Source organism: Henckelia pumila, chromosome 4 (genome assembly GCF_033568475.1).
Source record: "Henckelia pumila isolate YLH828 chromosome 4, ASM3356847v2, whole genome shotgun sequence".
Classification (NCBI taxonomy): domain Eukaryota; kingdom Viridiplantae; phylum Streptophyta; class Magnoliopsida; order Lamiales; family Gesneriaceae; genus Henckelia; species Henckelia pumila.
This window is the reverse complement of record NC_133123.1, coordinates 73,032,389-73,050,139: the sequence shown is the minus strand read 5'-3', so window position 1 is coordinate 73,050,139 and position 17,751 is coordinate 73,032,389. Positions and strand designations below refer to the sequence as shown.

The 17,751-nt window shown below is 39.9% G+C and overlaps 1 protein-coding gene across 1 annotated transcript; it reads left to right on the top strand.

Moving 5' to 3' along the window:
* Window positions 1-11,413: 11,413 nt before the first annotated feature.
* LOC140861216 (uncharacterized) lies at window positions 11,414-12,273 on the top strand. Its single transcript, XM_073264218.1, has 3 exons — window positions 11,414-11,895; window positions 12,020-12,070; window positions 12,162-12,273. Exons 1-3 carry the CDS (start codon window positions 11,414-11,416, stop codon window positions 12,271-12,273), a joined length of 645 nt encoding a protein of 214 aa, XP_073120319.1.
* The last annotated feature ends 5,478 nt before the right edge of the window (window positions 12,274-17,751 follow it).

Sequence of the window (17,751 nt, the reverse complement as noted above, 5' to 3'; positions counted from 1 at the left end):
TTCTTTTGCTCAACCTTAAACATTAAATCATGCATAAAAATTATTTAATGAATGCATGTACTTAAATATAATGTGTGTCCTTCATATATATTTAATTTAATTTCATACTATCATATAAATATAAAAATAACTTCCATGCATAAAAATAATTAAATATATATTCAGGACACATGCAATTTCTCATGGGTTGTACTGAACTGCTGGCCCTAAACTCTCAAGCCCATTTACTTAAATCTGGCCCATTAACACTGAGACTGGCCCATTAACATACTTAAGCCCAATATTACATTTCTAAGCCCAATTAATTAATTAAAGCCCATTAGCACATACTTGACCCAATAACAACTTAATCTGGCCCAATGGGCCTAAAAGCCCAAAGACTGGCCCAATAATTTCCGTGGGCTCCAAAGCCCATAAAAATTATTGAACTAACTTAAAATAATTATTCAAGCCCATTAAAAAACTTAAATGTAGCCCATTAATTTAATTAATCTAATTAGCCCATTTAAAACACTTTAACTTAATAATTAACTTAAAAATAAAATACCTGAGCCCGACTAACTTAACCCGGACCCGAACCCACTAGACTTGACCCATGACTTACTGAAACCGACCCGGACCCATGACCCGACCCGGAAAGCACCTAGAACCCTAAAACCCAAAACTCTATCTCCCCTTGTGCTGCGGCCGTGAGCAGCCTGAGCGGCTTTAGAAAAACTAACCGTGCCGCCTGCTCCGGCCACCTTTGGACATGAAACTACCGCCCATACTTAATCAACATCAAGATGGTTCTAACCCCATAAATTTTACCTCAAACGGATCCCTGTAGAGGGAGAACGAACCAAAACAATCTACCCCTAGTTTTTGCTCATGCGCAGAACGCGACCAGAGGCTTCAGGCCGTTTGTCCGCTCATCTCCGGCAACCACCGGCCGGAAAAATTACTTGTACAACCTTCCCCAAGGTCTTGGGGTTCTAACCCAATTGGAATCACCCTCAAACTCGTCTTCAACAGTGCACACGAACCATTCTCCTAAAACCGCTCAAACTGCAACCTATTGCGCATCAGAAATAGATGGCTTCGGTTCCAGCCTGTTACACCCATAAAACCTGACCAATCTCGACCCTAGGGACCCTAACACACCCACCTAGACATGCACCAGCAGTTGGTCGTATCATGTTGGAAGAAAACGCGAGTCATGATCAAACAAATGCATAAACATGTCATGAACATCAAAATCGATCCTTAAATCTGAAAATTTAAAGAAAAATCGATGCTACACAATACACACTCTATAATATCTGATAGGTACAAAAATTTGGAAGAAAAACATGCCTTACACCGATGTTTGAAGAGAAAAAAGGCGAAGGTGACGATTCCGGGACGACGGGACGACGAACAACCTAACTTGAAGCTTGAACAAACGAGGCTATGGAGTTTTCTGTGGGAAGCCGATGAAAAGATTGAAGATTGGGGTGGGAGAAGAAGGGTTGTCGGCTGATGGGGTTTGGAAATAGATTAGGGAGTGATTTAGGTTTAAAATATTGGTAGATAATTGAATAATAATAGATATTACTCAATATAAAGATATTATACCTTAACAAAATATTTTAAACTCTTAAATAAAAATAACAATCTGATAAAATATCTCAAATCTCGAAATATTAATATAGGATAATTTTAAAATTTAATAAAAGTCAATAAATGGACTAATTTTGACTAAAAATCAACCCTTAATTAAATATATAAATAAATACTAAAATTTTCTTGACAAAATATCTTAAAATATTATTTTAAGGCTCATAGAACTCATAAAATATTTTTGGCTAAATATTTTGGTATCTCGTCCGTCCACGGTCCCGTCTCCGCGATCAAAACAATTAAATTTCCATAAATCATGAAAATCACTAATTATGGGTTAAATGCTTAAAATAACTTAAAACATGCACAAATAATTTCACATAATTATTTAACCCATAATCTAAAATTCTAAATAAATAAAATCCCTAATTATGCATGCGAATTTACGTATTAAAAATTCCGGGTGTTACAATTCTCCCCCCCTTAAATCTGATTTCGTCCTCGAAATTAAAGTACTTACCCGAACAACTCCGGGTAGCGAGTCCTCATGTCTGCCTCGGTCTCCCAAGTAGCTTCCTCCTCCGAGTGATTCAGCCACTGGACTCTGACCATCGGTATGACCCGCGTCCTCAATCTGCTCTCCTCCCTAGCCAAGATCCGTATAGGCCTCTCCTCAAATGCTAACTCCGGTGTCAACTGAAGAGGCTCAAAATCCAACACATGCGACGGGTTAGAGACATATCTCCGAAGCATGGATACATGGAAAACGTTGTGCACAGCTGCAAGCCTTGGCGGTAGAGCTAAACGGTAGGCCAACGTGCCAACTCTCTCCAAGATCTCGAATGGCCCTATATATCTCGGATTAAGCTTCCCTCTCCGGCCAAATCGTACCACTCCCTTCATAGGTGACACTCTCAGAAACACGTGATCACCTACTGCGAAATTCAAATCTCGTCGTTGAGTATCTTCATAACTCTTCTGACGACTCTGAGCAGTCCTCATGCGATCCCGAATCTGAGTCACAATGTCAGCTATCTGCTGCACGATCTTAGGACCCAGTAAAATCCTCTCACCAACCTCATCCCAATGCACAGGAGATCTGCATCTTCTCCCATACAATGCTGCATAAGGAGCCATACTTATAGACGACTGAAAACTGTTGTTATAGGTCAACTCCACTAATGGCAGTCTAGTCTCCCACGAGCCCTGAAAATCGATGACACAGGCTCTCAGTAAGTCCTCAAGAATCTATATCACTCTCTCTGACTGACCATCTGTCTGGGGATGAAAAGTTGTGTTGAACAGTAGTCTAGTCCCCAATGCTGTGTGCAAACTCTTCCAAAACGCAGACGTAAATCTCGGATCTCTGTTTGATACTATGGACACAGGTATGCCATGCAATCTAACAATCTCCTTGATGTAAAGCTCTGCATACTGTGTCAAGGAGTAGGTAGTCCTCACCGGTAAGAAATGAGCTGACTTGGTGAGTCTATCCACGATCACCCAAATAGCGGTACACCCTCTAGTACTCCTCAGACCAACTACAAGGTCCATCGTAATGTTCTCCCATTTCCATTTCGGAATAGGAAGAGGTCTAAGAAGTCCTGCTGGACGCTGATGCTCTGCCTTGACTCGCTGACAAGTCAAACACTCTGACACCACTCTCCCGATGTCTTTCTTCATCCCGGGCCACCAATACAATAACTGCAAATCTCTGTACATCTTCGTACTTACGGGGTGAATGGAGTATGGAGATGTGTGAGCCTCTGCTAAAATATCAGCTCTCAACTGATCGACGTTCGGTACCCACATCCTACCACGGTACTGAACAATGTCATCCAAAACTGTATAAAGACGACCACCCTTGGCCTCATCTCTCTGCCTCCAACGTTGTAACTCCTCATCAGTAGTCTGTCCAACTCTGATCCGATCTCGTAGAATCGGTTGCATTATCAACACTGACAAGCTCGGTGCATGACCACTCGAGTAAAACTCCAAATCAAACCTCTGAATCTCGCTCTGCAGTGGTAACTGCACTGTCTAACACGATACCACTGTCGACTTCCGACTCAAGGCATCGGCCACTACATTAGCCTTACCTGGATGGTAGCTAATGTCACAGTCGTAATCCTTCACTAACTCCAACCATCTCCGTTGCCTCATGTTTAACTCCTTCTGAGTGAAGAAGTACTTGAGGCTCTTATGATCCGTGAAAATCTTGCACTTCTCGCCATACAGATAGTGCCTCCAGATTTTTCAAAGCGAAGACCACTGCTGCTAACTCCAAATCATGTGTCGGGTAGTTCTGCTCGTGAATCTTCAACTGCCTCGACGCATAAGCAATAACCTTACCACACTGCATAAGTACTGCGCCTAAACCTAGCTTAGACGCGTCAGTGTACACCACTAACTCCTCGTGTGGTACTATCATTGCCAAAACCGGTGCGGTAGTGAGTGCTTCCTTCAGCTGATCGAAGCTCCTCTGACAGTCTGAACTCCAAATAAACTTCGCATTCTTCTTGGTTAAGGAAGTCAAGGGTACTGCAATAGAGGAAAAACCCTTGATGAACTTCCTATAGTATCCTGCCAAACCCAAGAAACTGCGAATCTCTGAAGCATTCTTTGGAATCCCCCAATTCTGAACCGCCTCAACCTTTGACTGATCCACTGCAATCCCATCTCTCGAAATAATGTGGCCAAAAAATGCCACCTGCTTAAGCCAAAACTCGCACTTGCTGAACTTGGCATACAAACGATGCTCCCTCAAAGTCCGCAAGGCTGTCTGTAGATGCTGCCTATGCTCCTCAATGCTCCTAGAGTAGATCAAGATATCATCAATGAAGACTATGATGAACTGATCGAGATACGGCTGAAATACCCGGTTCATGAGATCCATGAAAACCGCTGGAGCATTGGTCATCCCAAATGGCATTACTAAGAACTCGTAATGCCCATAACGTGTCCGAAAAGCAGTCTTGAACACATCTGCATCTCTAACTCGCAGCTGATGATAACCAGATCGCAGATCGATCTTGGAGAACACTGAAGCTCCCTGCAACTGGTTAAATAAGTCCTCTATCCTCGGCAGTGGGTACTTATTCTTCACCGTGACTCTGTTGAGCTCTCGATAATCGATGCACAGTCTCATACTGTCATCCTTCTTCTTCACAAATAACACTGGAGCTCCCCATGGAGAAAAGCTAGGACGAACAAATCCTTTCTCTAATAACTCCTGAATCTGCTCCTTCAACTCTTTCATCTCGGTAGGAGCAAGTCTGTACGGTGCCTTAGAGATAGGCACGGTGTCTGGCAATAAGTCGATACTGAACTCCACCTCTCTCACTGGTGGAATTCCTGAAACATCCTCCGGAAAGACGTCCGGAAAATCACGAACCACCTCTATCTCTGATAATGATCTGCTAGATGGTTCGAGGCCGTGACAATACTCGCTAGAAAACCTCGGCAACCCCGTCTTAACAACTTCCTCGCCTGAATAAGAGATATCACCTGAGGAGTACTACTACTCTGAGATGCATGAAAAGTAAACGGGTCGACTTCTAATGGTTTCACTGACACTGTCCTCCGACGAAAATCAATCGAAGCTCCATTGACTGTCAACCAGTCCATACCCAAAATCAAATCAAACCCGCTCAACGGCAAAACCACTACATCTGCGCGAATGGAGTGCCCCTGTAGCTCTAACTCCAGCTCTCGGATGACACTAGAGGTAGTAATAATATGTCCTGATGGCATAGTGACATCATAACCACTTTTGGCAATCTCAGGTGTGATTCCTATCCGTCTGATAAACGCTAGGGAGATAAACTAATGCGTAGCCACTGAATCTAGCAACGCAAACGTGGAGTTTCCTCCTACTAGAATTCTCCTGATGATTAAGGAGGTATTTGGGTCTGCCTCCTCAGCCTGCATGACAAACACCCGCCCAATGGTGTTCTTCTTCCTTGAGCAGTTGTATGCCCCATTCCCTAGCTCCTTGCAGTGGTAGCAAACGTTGGAACCGATCAAACACTGACCTGTGTGAGGCCTCTGACACTATGGGCACAAGGGAACTACTCCTGTCTTAGGGGCCCCGCCCCTCTGCTGTTGTCCCTGCTGATTCGGGCCCTTATACGGTCCAGTAAACTGCTTCCTCGCAAAAGGCTGCGAAGATGTTCAATAAGCTCCTGGCTGGAACTGCCTCTTGCCTTGCTGTTACCTCTGCATCTCTCGTCTCCCTTCCTCAGAACGCAATGCTCTGATAACTGCCGCCTCGTAAGTAGTGACATCCAACATGCAAACGTCATGCTTTATGTCAGCCCGCAATCCATCCACAACTGTCTCAACTTGTCTGGTACACTCAGCAATAAGAGGCACGAAGCGACACCCTCTCTCGAACTGGGTAATGTAATCCACCACATGTTTCTTTACGTAAATCGACATGCATAACTAAGTACTTAAAAATTTTTTGCTAACATAAATGCTTAAGTCTTAAACATGATACGACTAAATCAGACTAAAAGCAATTAAAAATTACAGACTGGTAGCGTGGATTTTTGAGCTCGCATAGCAGTGATGACCCCACCAAGAACGCGTCTCTGATACCAATTGAAACATCTAATACTAATAAATGCGGAAATTTTTTTTTTTTATTAAAATACTAATTAAAATAGATGTACATACATGCCCATACATATATGCACAAAAATAAACAGATTTAAAAATAGCTCAAATAAAATGCAACATTTAATAAATTAAATGTCTGAGTCATGCATTAAATAAAAATGTTGTCCTAAACAATTAAATAAAAGTTTGCATGCACTGAAAATATTTCAATAAAAATATGTACTAGTACCAACCACTGAAAATGAATAAAAAGAACGACATGTTTAATTATTTCATAAAACATAATCATAAAGACTCAGACGACGGCCGCGGGGGATCACTGCATGTCCACTCATAGGTCCTCGCCTCCGGTGGGTACTACATCCTCTACGTACTCACCTGCACCATACCAGTGTAGTGAGCCTAGAGGCCCAACATGCTAACATAACAAGGGTTTAAAATAATTTAAATCACTTTAATACTAATACATAACATATACATGAATGAGCATGCTTAAAATATCATGAACATAACATAACTTAAATTAAACTTGAATATCATAATAATACATAAATATTGTTGAGCAAAGTATTTTCTAACATCGCATGGTTGTATCCATAGTGTAACCTTAAATCATACATTAAATACTGATCAGTGTGGAAACCAACGTACGTGGCGGTGACGAATCACCTCTTAAATTGGCAGTAAACTGCCCTTCAATAGTTCACACATGGGGACGAATCCCCCTTAAATTGTCACACTACTTCAACTTCCAACATAAAATATTTTCTTTTGCTCAACCTTAACATTAAATCATGCATAAAAATTATTTAATGAATGCATGTACTTAAATAAAATGTGTGTCCTTCATATATATTTAATTTAATTTCATACTATCATATAAATATAAATATAACTTTCATGCATAAAAATAATTAAATATATATTCAGGACACATGCAATTTCTCATGGGTTGTACTGAACTGCTGGCCCTAAACTCTCAAGCCCATTTACTTAAATCTGGCCCATTAACACTGAGACTGGCCCATTAACATACTTAAGCCCAATATTACATTTCTAAGCCCAATTAATTAATTAAAGCCCATTAGCACATACTTGACCCAATAACAACTTAATCTGGCCCAATGGGCCTAAAAGCCCAAAGACTGGCCCAATAATTTTCGTGGGCTCCAAAGCCCATAAAAATTATTGAACTAACTTAAAATAATTATTCAAGTCCATTAAGAAACTTAAATGTAGCCCATTAATTTAATTAATCTAATTAGCCCATTTAAAACACTTTAACTTAATAATTAACTTAAAAATAAAATACCTGAGCCCGACTAACTTAACCCGGACCCGAACCCACTAGACTTGACCCATGACTTACTGAAACCGACCCGGACCCATGACCCGACCCGGAAAGCACCTAGAACCCTAAAACCCAAAACTCTATCTCCCCTTGTGCTGCGGCCGTGAGCAGCCCTGAGCGGCTTTAGAAAAACTAACCGTGCCGCCTGCTCCGGCCACCTTTGGATGTGAAACTACCGCCCATACTTAACCAACATCAAGACGGTTGTAACCCCATAAATTTTACCTCAAACGGATCTCTGTAGAGGGAGAACGAACCAAAACCATCTACCCCTAGTTTCTGCTCACGCGCAGAACGCGACCAGAGGCTTCAGGCCGTTCGGCCGCTCATCTCCGGCAACCACCGGCCGGAAAAATTACTTTTACAACCTTCCCCAAGGTCTTGGGGTTCTAACCCAATTGGAATCACCCTCAAACTCGTCTTCAACAGTGCACACGAACCATTCTCCTAAAACCGCTCAAACTGCAACCTGTTGCGCATCAGAAATAGATGGCTTCGGTTTCAGCCTGTTACACCCATAAAACCTGACCAATCTTGACCCTAGGGACCCTAACACACCCACCTAGACATGCACCAGCAGTTGGTCGTATCATATTGGAAGAAAACGCGAGTCATGATCAAACAAATGCATAAACATGTCATGAACATCAAAACCGATCCTTAAATCTGAAAATTTGAAGAAAAATCGATGCTACACAATACACACTCTATAATATCTGATAGGTACAAAAATTTGGAAGAAAAACATGCCTTACACCGATGTTTGAAGAGAAAAAAGGCGAAGGTGACGATTCCGGGACGACGGGACGACGAACAACCTAACTTGAAGCTTGAACAAACGAGGCTATGGAGTTTTCTGTGGGAAGCCGATGAAAAGATTGAAGATTGGGGTGGGAGAAGAAGGGTTGTCGGCTGATGGGGTTTGGGAATAGATTAGGGAGTGATTTAGGTTTAAAATATTGGTAGATAATTGAATAATAATAGATATTACTCAATATAAAGATATTATACCTTAACAAAATATTTTAAACTCTTAAATAAAAATAGCAATCTGATAAAATATCTCAAATCTCGAAATATTAATATAGGATAATTTTAAAATTTAATAAAAGTCAATAAATGGACTAATTTTGACTAAAAATCAACCCTTAATTAAATATATAAATAAATACTAAAATTTTCTTGACAAAATATCTTAAAATATTATTTTAAGGCTCATAGAACTCATAAAATATTTTTGGCTAAATATTTTGGTATCTCGTCCGTCCACGGTCCCGTCTCCGCGATCAAAACAATTAAATTTCCATAAATCATGAAAATCACTAATTATGGGTTAAATGCTTAAAATAACTTAAAACATGCACAAATAATTTCACATAATTATTTAACCCATAATCTAAAATTCTAAATAAATAAAATCCCTAATTATGCATGCGAATTTACGTATTAAAAATTCCAGGTGTTACAATCAGAACGTCAGATCCCAAGATCGGAGCTTCCGAACTCCAGCAGTGAGGTGTTCGATGTGTTGTCAACAAGATTTTGGCTACGTGGTAGCGATCGGAGCTTTCGATGATTTGGCACAACATGGAAAGGTTTTTGACACTTTTTCGAGCATGCATAGGATCGGAAGGTCCGAAAACCCGATCGGAAGTTCCTATTAGAGCAACAGGCGATGTGTCCATGCATGTAGGATCGGAACTTCCGATCTCCAGTTAGGAAGTCCCGATCTCTGCCTATAAATATGGCATTTGAGAATCAGATTTTCACACCAAATTTAAGTCTCTCTCTCTCTCTCTCATTTCTTCAGAAATTTTAGTGGTTATCGGCCTTCTTTAGCAAGGGACAGGCTTCGATAAGGCGTCTTCGGATTCGTAGCGGAGTTGTGCCCAAGGTCTAGGGTCATCGACAACAAAGGGCTAACGACGGACTGAGGTATATCTGAGTTACTATAAATATTTTGGAAGTATCTATTAGCTTATATAAGGCTTTTAGATAATCATTAGTAATATAGTAATCCCATGATTATACGCTTGGATTAGTAGAGCCGGATTATTTAGACTCCTTTTATTGAGGTACGAAAGTACTGTTCGAGATACTCTGACTGAGTATACATGTCCTATGTGTTTCATGATTTATATGACATGATTTTATCTGCATATTTTATGTCACGATATTATTCTTCATGTTTTATCATATTGAGCTTTTATCCTTGAGATAACTTGTAGTAGGGTGCTCACCCTAAGTGTTGGTGGATGGCCACTGTTGGGTATGTGAGCCACTTCCTGGTGCGATGATGTAGAGTACTACATACCTTGGGCCCGAGTCTGTTTTGAATAGTGTTCTTGACCTTGAGTCTTGGTAACCCAGTACACTTGCATTCATGCTCATATTGTGTTTGTATACTTATACTCTCTTGATGAGCATAGTTCGCTCACGTACATGTTTTTTTGTTTCTTGGACACCCAATTCCACGGGACAAGCCTTAGTTGGACGGATCAGAAAGCTCATGGAGGACTTAGTTGCAGGTTTTGACAGCTAGTAGGAGTTTGTATCAGTAGGGTTGTTTGATAGTAATTGCTGGTTGGTTTGGGTACTGAGAATTTTATTTCGATATGGTTGTAATAATTCACTTTTCATATTCCTTTTATTGAGATTGTATAACTGTTTAAATTTTGGTTGTGATTTATCTAATTTTGTTTAATTAAGTTATTGGATGCTTAAGCTTCTTATTAGTAGGTGATCACGGAGTGGGTCACTATATTTATAGTATCAGAGCATGCATAGAAATTTTGGAATATAGATTCTGCTTCGGGATTGACCTTTGTTTCATCTTGTAGATGGCGGGACATGATGACGAGATTAGTCATGGTAGTGTGGGTCGTTGGGGTGATGATGCTGATGATCAGACATCATAGGGAGCCTCGAAAGCGACACCACGAGAGACATCGCCATGATGGACGTCGTCGTTTCGACATGCATAGGTTAATTCAGATGGGTCCTAAATCGTTAGTTAAAGGTGAGTCAGCTGAGGTTGCGGAAGATTGGCTAGAGCGGATGGAGGGATGTTTCTGTGTTTTCCATAATATCGAGGAGCAGCACTTGGAGACGATTAATTTCTTGGTGGAGGGACGCGCCAAGAAGTGGTGGAAATATGTGGCTGCCCCGATACTACAGGAGTGTGGTATGGTTACTTCGGCTGATTTTCGCACTTCTTTCATGAAGTTTTATTTTCCACCTGAGCTTCGCCAAGCCATGTCTATTGAACTCTTGAATCTGAAGCAGGGTAATATTACTGTTGACGAGTATCAACATAAGTTCTATGAGTTGTTTCTGCATTGTCCTCATATCCATTGAAGTTCCGAGGCCAAGTAAGATCACTTTCTTCAGGGCCTTAATCAGGAGATCTTTGATCGTGTAGTTATTTGTGATGACTCGATCTTACGAGGGGTTAGTGAATAGGTGTCGTCAGGTCGAGATCAGTTTGAGACGAGGGAGATCTCTTACTTCTGCTCGACCTTCTAGATCTTTGGGTCTTTGTGCCCAGTCTTTTAAGAAGTCTGCTTCTTCTACTTTTTCTTCGGGATCTTGTGGAGTTATGTGTTTGGTAAGAAGGGTCAGTGTCTTCATTGTGGGAAGAATCATCCATCCGATAGATGTCGTAGAGCTGCTGGAGCTTGTTTTTGTTGCAGGGAGAATGGTCATCTCAAGAAGGATTGTCCACAGGCTGGTGGAGTAGGTTCTGGTTTTGATTCCCAAACTACAGCTTAGTAGAGACCACCAGGGCAATCAGTTGGGGGTTCTAATCTGCGACCTTGTACTTCGATCCAAGTGTTTGCACTGAGGCATGACCAAGCTATGGAGGAGAATGAGAAGGTGATAGCGGGTATGTTTCTTTTATGTGGATTACCTGATTTTGTCCTTATTCATACTGGTGTATCTCATTTATTCATATCTACATGTTTTTTTAAGAGTCTCAACTTACCCTACATTTCCCTAGACGTAGTACGTTCTGTTTATACACCAGCTGGTCAGTCAACGTTGGCCAAACGTCTAGTTTTGGGTTGTCCTTTAGAATTTGAAGATAACATTTTGACAGTGAATCTCTTGGTATTAGCAATGGAAGACTTTGATTGCATATTGGGTATCGATATTTTGACAATGTACCGAGCTTCAGTGGATTGCTACCAGAGACTTGTACGATTTCAACTGGTTGGGGATGATAGTTGGTTTTTCTTTGGTGATGGAACACGACCTCCGATGCCTTTAGTATCCGCTTTGGGAGCCTGTCGAGCTCTAGAGTCAGGCCAGAAAGGCTACCTCATCTATGCAGTTGATTTGTACACTGAGTGTATTGGTATAGGGGATTTGCTCGTCTTTAATAAGTTTTCTTGTATTTTTCCTGATGAGATTCTGGGTTTTCCTCCTGTTAGGGAAGTTGAGTTTGGCATTGAGTTAGTGCAGGTACGTCACCTATTTCGCGAGCTCTGTATCGTTTGGATCCGTCAGAGATGCGTGAGTTGAAACATTGATTGCAGGATATCTTGGATAAGGGATATATTCTTCCTAGTGTGTTTCCGTGGGGAGCACATGTTCTCTTTATTAGGAAGAAAGATGGGTCTATGCGATTGTGTATTGATTATCTGCAGTTGAACCGCGTGACCATCAAGAATAAGTATCCTTTGTCTCGTATAGATGACTTATTTGATCAGCTTTAGGGTACTTCGATATATTCCAAGAATGACTTGAGATTTGGATATCATCATATGCGAGTTAAGAATCAGGATATATCCAAGACTGCATTTAGGACCAGATATGGGCATTATGAGTTCCTAGTGATGCCATTTGGATTAACTAATGCACCGGTTGTAATCATGGATTTGATGAATCATGTTTTCAGGGAGTATTTAGACAAGTTTGTGGTTGTGTTCATCGATGATATCTTGGTGTATTTGCGTAATATGGATGAACATGCATACCATCTGAGACTTGTTCTACAGACTCTGTGTAACGCCTAGAATTTCTTTCACGCTAAACCGTATGCATAATTAGGAGATTTAAATATTTTAAATAGAATTAATTAATAATAAAAATAAAGTAAGGGGTTAAGTGACTTTTATTTTACCAAGTTTACGTGCTTTAAATTTATTTAGGGCTTTTAACCCGAGTATTCTAAGTGTTATGAATTTTTGAAGAAGAATATTATTTTCGAACACGTAATCGAGTCGGTGAACGATCGAGATAAATGTTTTATTGAAATTTTTACTCAAGAATTTTTAAGGGCCTATAATAATTATTTTAAGATCTATTTTGTAGGAAAATTTAGGTTTTATATATATAAATATTTTAAATGTTAATTTCCCTCTTAAATAGGCCATTTTAAGGGCTTTTAATGCACTTTAAATTTGGGCTTGATAATAAATCCGAAAATTAGCAACTTTTGTTCAAAAAAAAATTAATAATTATAATTTTATGCGGGCTAGGCTTATTTAATTCTAAAGCCTTGTATCTAATTTTAAGGCCCCAAAGCCCTTTAACTAATATGGCCAATTTTTTTATGCAAGCCCTAAAGTTTAAACTACCATCTCCATCCTCACCATTTCTCATTCGGCACTTCAAGAGAGAAAAACAGAGGACTCCAGCGGCTCATCACACCGTGCACACACCTCACAAAAATTGTAGAAATACTTTAAGAATCTGGGCCTTTCGGTCACTCCGTCGCAGGCTACGCAATCTTATCCCTTTTATTCTTTGATTTAGGGCATGTTCACTTTCTTTCTCTTCCCACTTTTTGGATCGCTATATTATTCACCGTGGAGTTAAAATTCATGTTGTTCATTGGTTGTGTTGTGGTTTGGAACTCACGATTTCCGGTTAGCATGCATTCTTCTTTGTTTTTGCGTGTCTCGGCTTGGATTTTATGAGTGGGCTGGGTTCGGGCGATCGTGCGGCTGTGAGCCCTGGTTCACGGGTCTAGTGGAGTCTTTAGGGACCTGGTGTGAGGAGGCTTTTGAAATAGACTCAATAGAATAGGACTGGGCACGGGAATTTTCTTCTTCTTTGTTGAAGTCGTGTGCGTGCCAGGGATGGAGCTTAGGGGCCGATAGGGATGAAATGGGGCGCACAGGGTGGCCTTAGCGTGGGGATTAGGCTAGAATTCAGGTCCATGGCCGGTCTGGGGTGGACCTGCCGGTGCGGCTCTGGCCGTGGGTTGCCGGAGCCGGGTGGCCGACGACTGAGGAAGGGACGGATCACGGCTGAAGGCGAGAGGGAGAAAGGAAGGGAGATGAATTGGGCTGTCTCAGCGGGTTGTTAGTAGTTGGGCCGAGTCGGGTTCAGAGATTCCGGATCGGGTCGGGTCATGGGCCACGAGTTGGGTGTGGGTTACTTATCTGGGCCGGGTAGTTTAAGTTGGAGCCCAGCATTTAAGTGGTGAATTGGGGTTTGTGTCCTTTGGATTAGTATTGGGCTCAAATGATTATCTTAGGCCCAAGGTGATTAATTGAGTTTATTTGATTGTTATTCTTATGCTTAATATTTTGGGCTAGGAATTTTATTTAGGGTCTAACAGTTTATTGGGTTAAATTAGTTTTGGGTCAATCTTATTGGACTCAATTGATTAAACCCATTTTGGGTGTAGAAATGTTATATAGGGCTTAAGTTAATTAATTATTTGGGCTTAAGGTGTTAATGTGGGCTTGAGGAATTAAATAAGTGTAATTGGATTGGACTTAGTTTTAGGGCCTAGGTTAAGGGGCAGCAACTCGAACTAGCCAAGACAAAATCACAGTCTGTAAATATATATTTAATAGACGTATATGTAATATTTTGATATGAATATTATTTTTATAAAAAAGAATTAAATATATATTTACGGGCAAAGTTTTTAAGGAAAAATAATATTTTTAATTTACAATTCATGCATATGTTTCATGTTAAATTGGCATGTGAAAGAAAAATAATTTTTGGGATAATTGATGTGATTTGTGACAAACACGGGACTGAAGGTCGGGATACCGGGCCCGATGACCTTTTCATTTACGATTATGAGCCTATGGATCCCCAAATATTGGGTGAAGTGGCATAGGGCGTTAGGGGTATACCCCACAGGCCGCCACCACGTACGTTGGTTATAGATTGATCAATCGAATTAGGTTACACTTCACTGATATGACCCTCAGTAAAGATTTTTATGATTATAACATGTCATGATTATGCTACGTATTTATGTTATGATTATGTTTACGATTTAGTACGATGTATACGACTTTTCGATCATGCATGCATTATAATCCTCAGGTTATTTTTATATGCATTATGTGCTTGCATGTGGTTTTATTTAGTAGTACTCGTTATTAAATATAGGGCATGATGGGCCTTTAGGCTCACTAGATCTAAATGGTGTGCAGGTGAGTTTGATGCTATTGCTGAGAATGTGGTCCCGACCGGCGATGAGGACCTTTGAGCATATCCGGCGAGCTAGCGTACCCGCGACCTTTGCAGTATTCATGTTTCCGCATTATTTTCTTTTATGAGACTTTTATTCGAGGGTTGTAATAAACTACTTTTGCACGTGTTATTTACTTGTATCATGATTTTCTTGTGGTAGAAATTTAAAATCTACGTATTTTCGCATTTTGAAATATCGCATACTTGTGTATGGATTTTCTTTAAATTATTTCGTGAGTTTCAAATTGCTAAAGTACAATAAAATTACTATTTATTATATTACATGGAATAAAACTATTTTTATTATTGACGCGTATATGTAAGGGCATATATATTTTTTAAAAAAATCTCTTGAGTTTTCGGTCGTTTCAAATTGGTATCAGAGCAAGGTCCTTGGAGGGTAAGCTAGCCTGCTATGTGGAGCTCAGAAGTCGCATCTCCGGTCTGTGAGTTTAAATGCTTTATGTATATGTTTCTGAATGGGATCCATGAGTTAGATTTTTGCTGAAATTTATGTTATAAGCGTTTTAAATTAAAATACTTAGTTATGCAATACGGTTGCGTGGGGGATTGAAGTATGCTTTGAGACGTGAACTTCGCGATGCGGGTAATCAAGATCAATCTCCATTAGTAGCTCCACCACTCTCAGCATTCGAGGAAACCGACGAGGACGCTAGGCCTAAGGTAATAGGATAGTCTTACTTTATTGAAACTGAGTGATTGTTTGGAGAATTGAGTCAGTTTGCCTCTATGGATTCAATTAATTTTATTCTAGGGATTCTGTGTTAGCATTGAGTTGTTGAGGAGATTATATCTATGGACATTATGAATTGGATTATTTTTTTATTTTTGGAATATGCACTTACGCTATAGGGAATGTAGTGCTATGGTTGATTGTCCTCTTGGATTCCTGGGTGTATAGGAGGTGTACGTTGATAAAGATTGTTTCTGGTTTCGTTGCTATGAACTCTAGGAAGAGTGATGATGGATTTAGTTTCGACTAAGGACTCGGTGGATTTGTAATGATTGTTTTTGAGTTGTGTCGCTAAGATTTGCTAAGTTAAGTTATTATAGGGATTTACGTTTTAATTGATGTGTTTAAATGAAAAAAAAAAATCTGGGAACATAAAGGTTGACTTGCAGATGTTTGAGGACAGATAAGTGGATTGCACAAACTTGATCAACTAGTGACGTTGTGGTAAAGTCAACTGTTGGGTCTGGGAAATGAACATTAGAATACATTTGGGGTCTAGTTTTGAGTTAATATAAGATTTTGGTTTGAATTTCTTACTTATGGTACTACGAAGTGCGCAAAAATATCAAACTTGTGTTACAGTAGACTATAGGAAAATTGCAAAAGTTTTCCTTAGGTTGTGATTAGAAACAAAAGTTTATAAGTGTAGGTTTGATTAAGATGTAATGGATCCACGAGAAGGATAAGATATTTTATTTTATCATAGTGCACAACAAAAGCATGTCTTTTGGGATACTTAAATTTGGGAACTAGGTATGCACATGGATTTAGTACATTAGATTTTATAGGGACTCCGTTATTAGAAGTTTGATCAGTCAATTTAGAGGACAGCAGCAGCAGCAGCAGCAGAGGCCGCAGGGCCAACAGAGACGACAGCATCAGGGTGCAGTCGCCCCCAGCTTTGGAGGGATGCTCTTCTGCAAGAAGTGTCAGAAACCTCAGCCTGACTAATGTTTGGTCGGTTTCGACAAGTGCTATCATTGCCGAGAATCGGGTCACATTTCGAAGAACTGTCAGAGGAGGAAAGAGACGACAGGGCGCCTGTTTGTGTTGCAGGCGGAGGAGGCTGATCCCGACACTTTTCTTATCACAGGTAATTCTCATTTATGATTAGCCGCCACTCTTGGGTTGTTTAGTTAATGCTTTGCTTAGGCAATTATGCTATCGTTTGTACTTGTGACTTAGAATTGCATGCTTAAGTTTTGTTGAAATTGTGGATTTACATATTTAGGTTGGATTTTGTTGGTGATTGGGTTGGATTATTATTCTTTATAGTATAGTTTATATCTATTTGGGAACTTTTCTGCGTGCAGGAAAAAAAAATTTAAAATTAGTATTAGAGGTTTTGCTACTTTCGCGTTGTTAGAATTCTCGAGCGACACACTCTTTTTTTTTCTCTCGATCTTTCTTTGAGCGGGTAGGTATCGTATCCGAGGTGTCTAGTTCGGGGTACGATATTACCGTGCCTTCTGGTGAGGTTCTTTATACCACCAGTGTTATCAGTGGGTTAGAGTTGAAGTTTTCAGGGCATGTTGTTAGAGCCGATTTAGTAGTTTTGCCGATGCCAGGATTTGATCTTATTTTGGTTGAAGAGAATATTTTGAAAATTCTCTTAGAGATTTGACTAATTGCTGTTGAGGAATTTAGAATTCTTTATTTTCTTATGAATAGTTGAGCCAAATGACTCGATATAAGAGTACTTAATAGAGAATAGTTAGTTTGATGCAGATATGAGATTTGGGGAAACTGACAAAAGTCCTAATCGAGTAATTAAGCATTGATTGAAGTTTAATTGTTATTGTGAGAGATTAGAAAGGTGTTTTTGGGATAGAAAAAAAATTGGTTACTTGAGACATTTTATCGATTCTTTCTGGAAATATTGAAATTCTTCTTATGGTTCATGCATTCCTTGATTCGCATGATATTTGTCATTGAAGATTTAGTCAATTTGGTTTCGATTGAAAAAAATTCAAGTATGAATTTTGGAAATTCG

Bases quoted from the DNA above. Each gene is read 5' to 3' on its own strand.
- LOC140861216 (XM_073264218.1), top strand. From the start codon at position 11,414: ATGGAGGAGAATGAGAAGGTGATAGCGGGTATGTTTCTTTTATGTGGA. The intron at 11,896-12,019 runs GTACACTGAGTG...GAGTTAGTGCAG, and splicing joins CTCATCTATGCAGTTGATTT to GTACGTCACCTATTTCGCGA. The intron at 12,071-12,161 runs GTGAGTTGAAAC...TCTCTTTATTAG, and splicing joins TTTGGATCCGTCAGAGATGC to GAAGAAAGATGGGTCTATGC.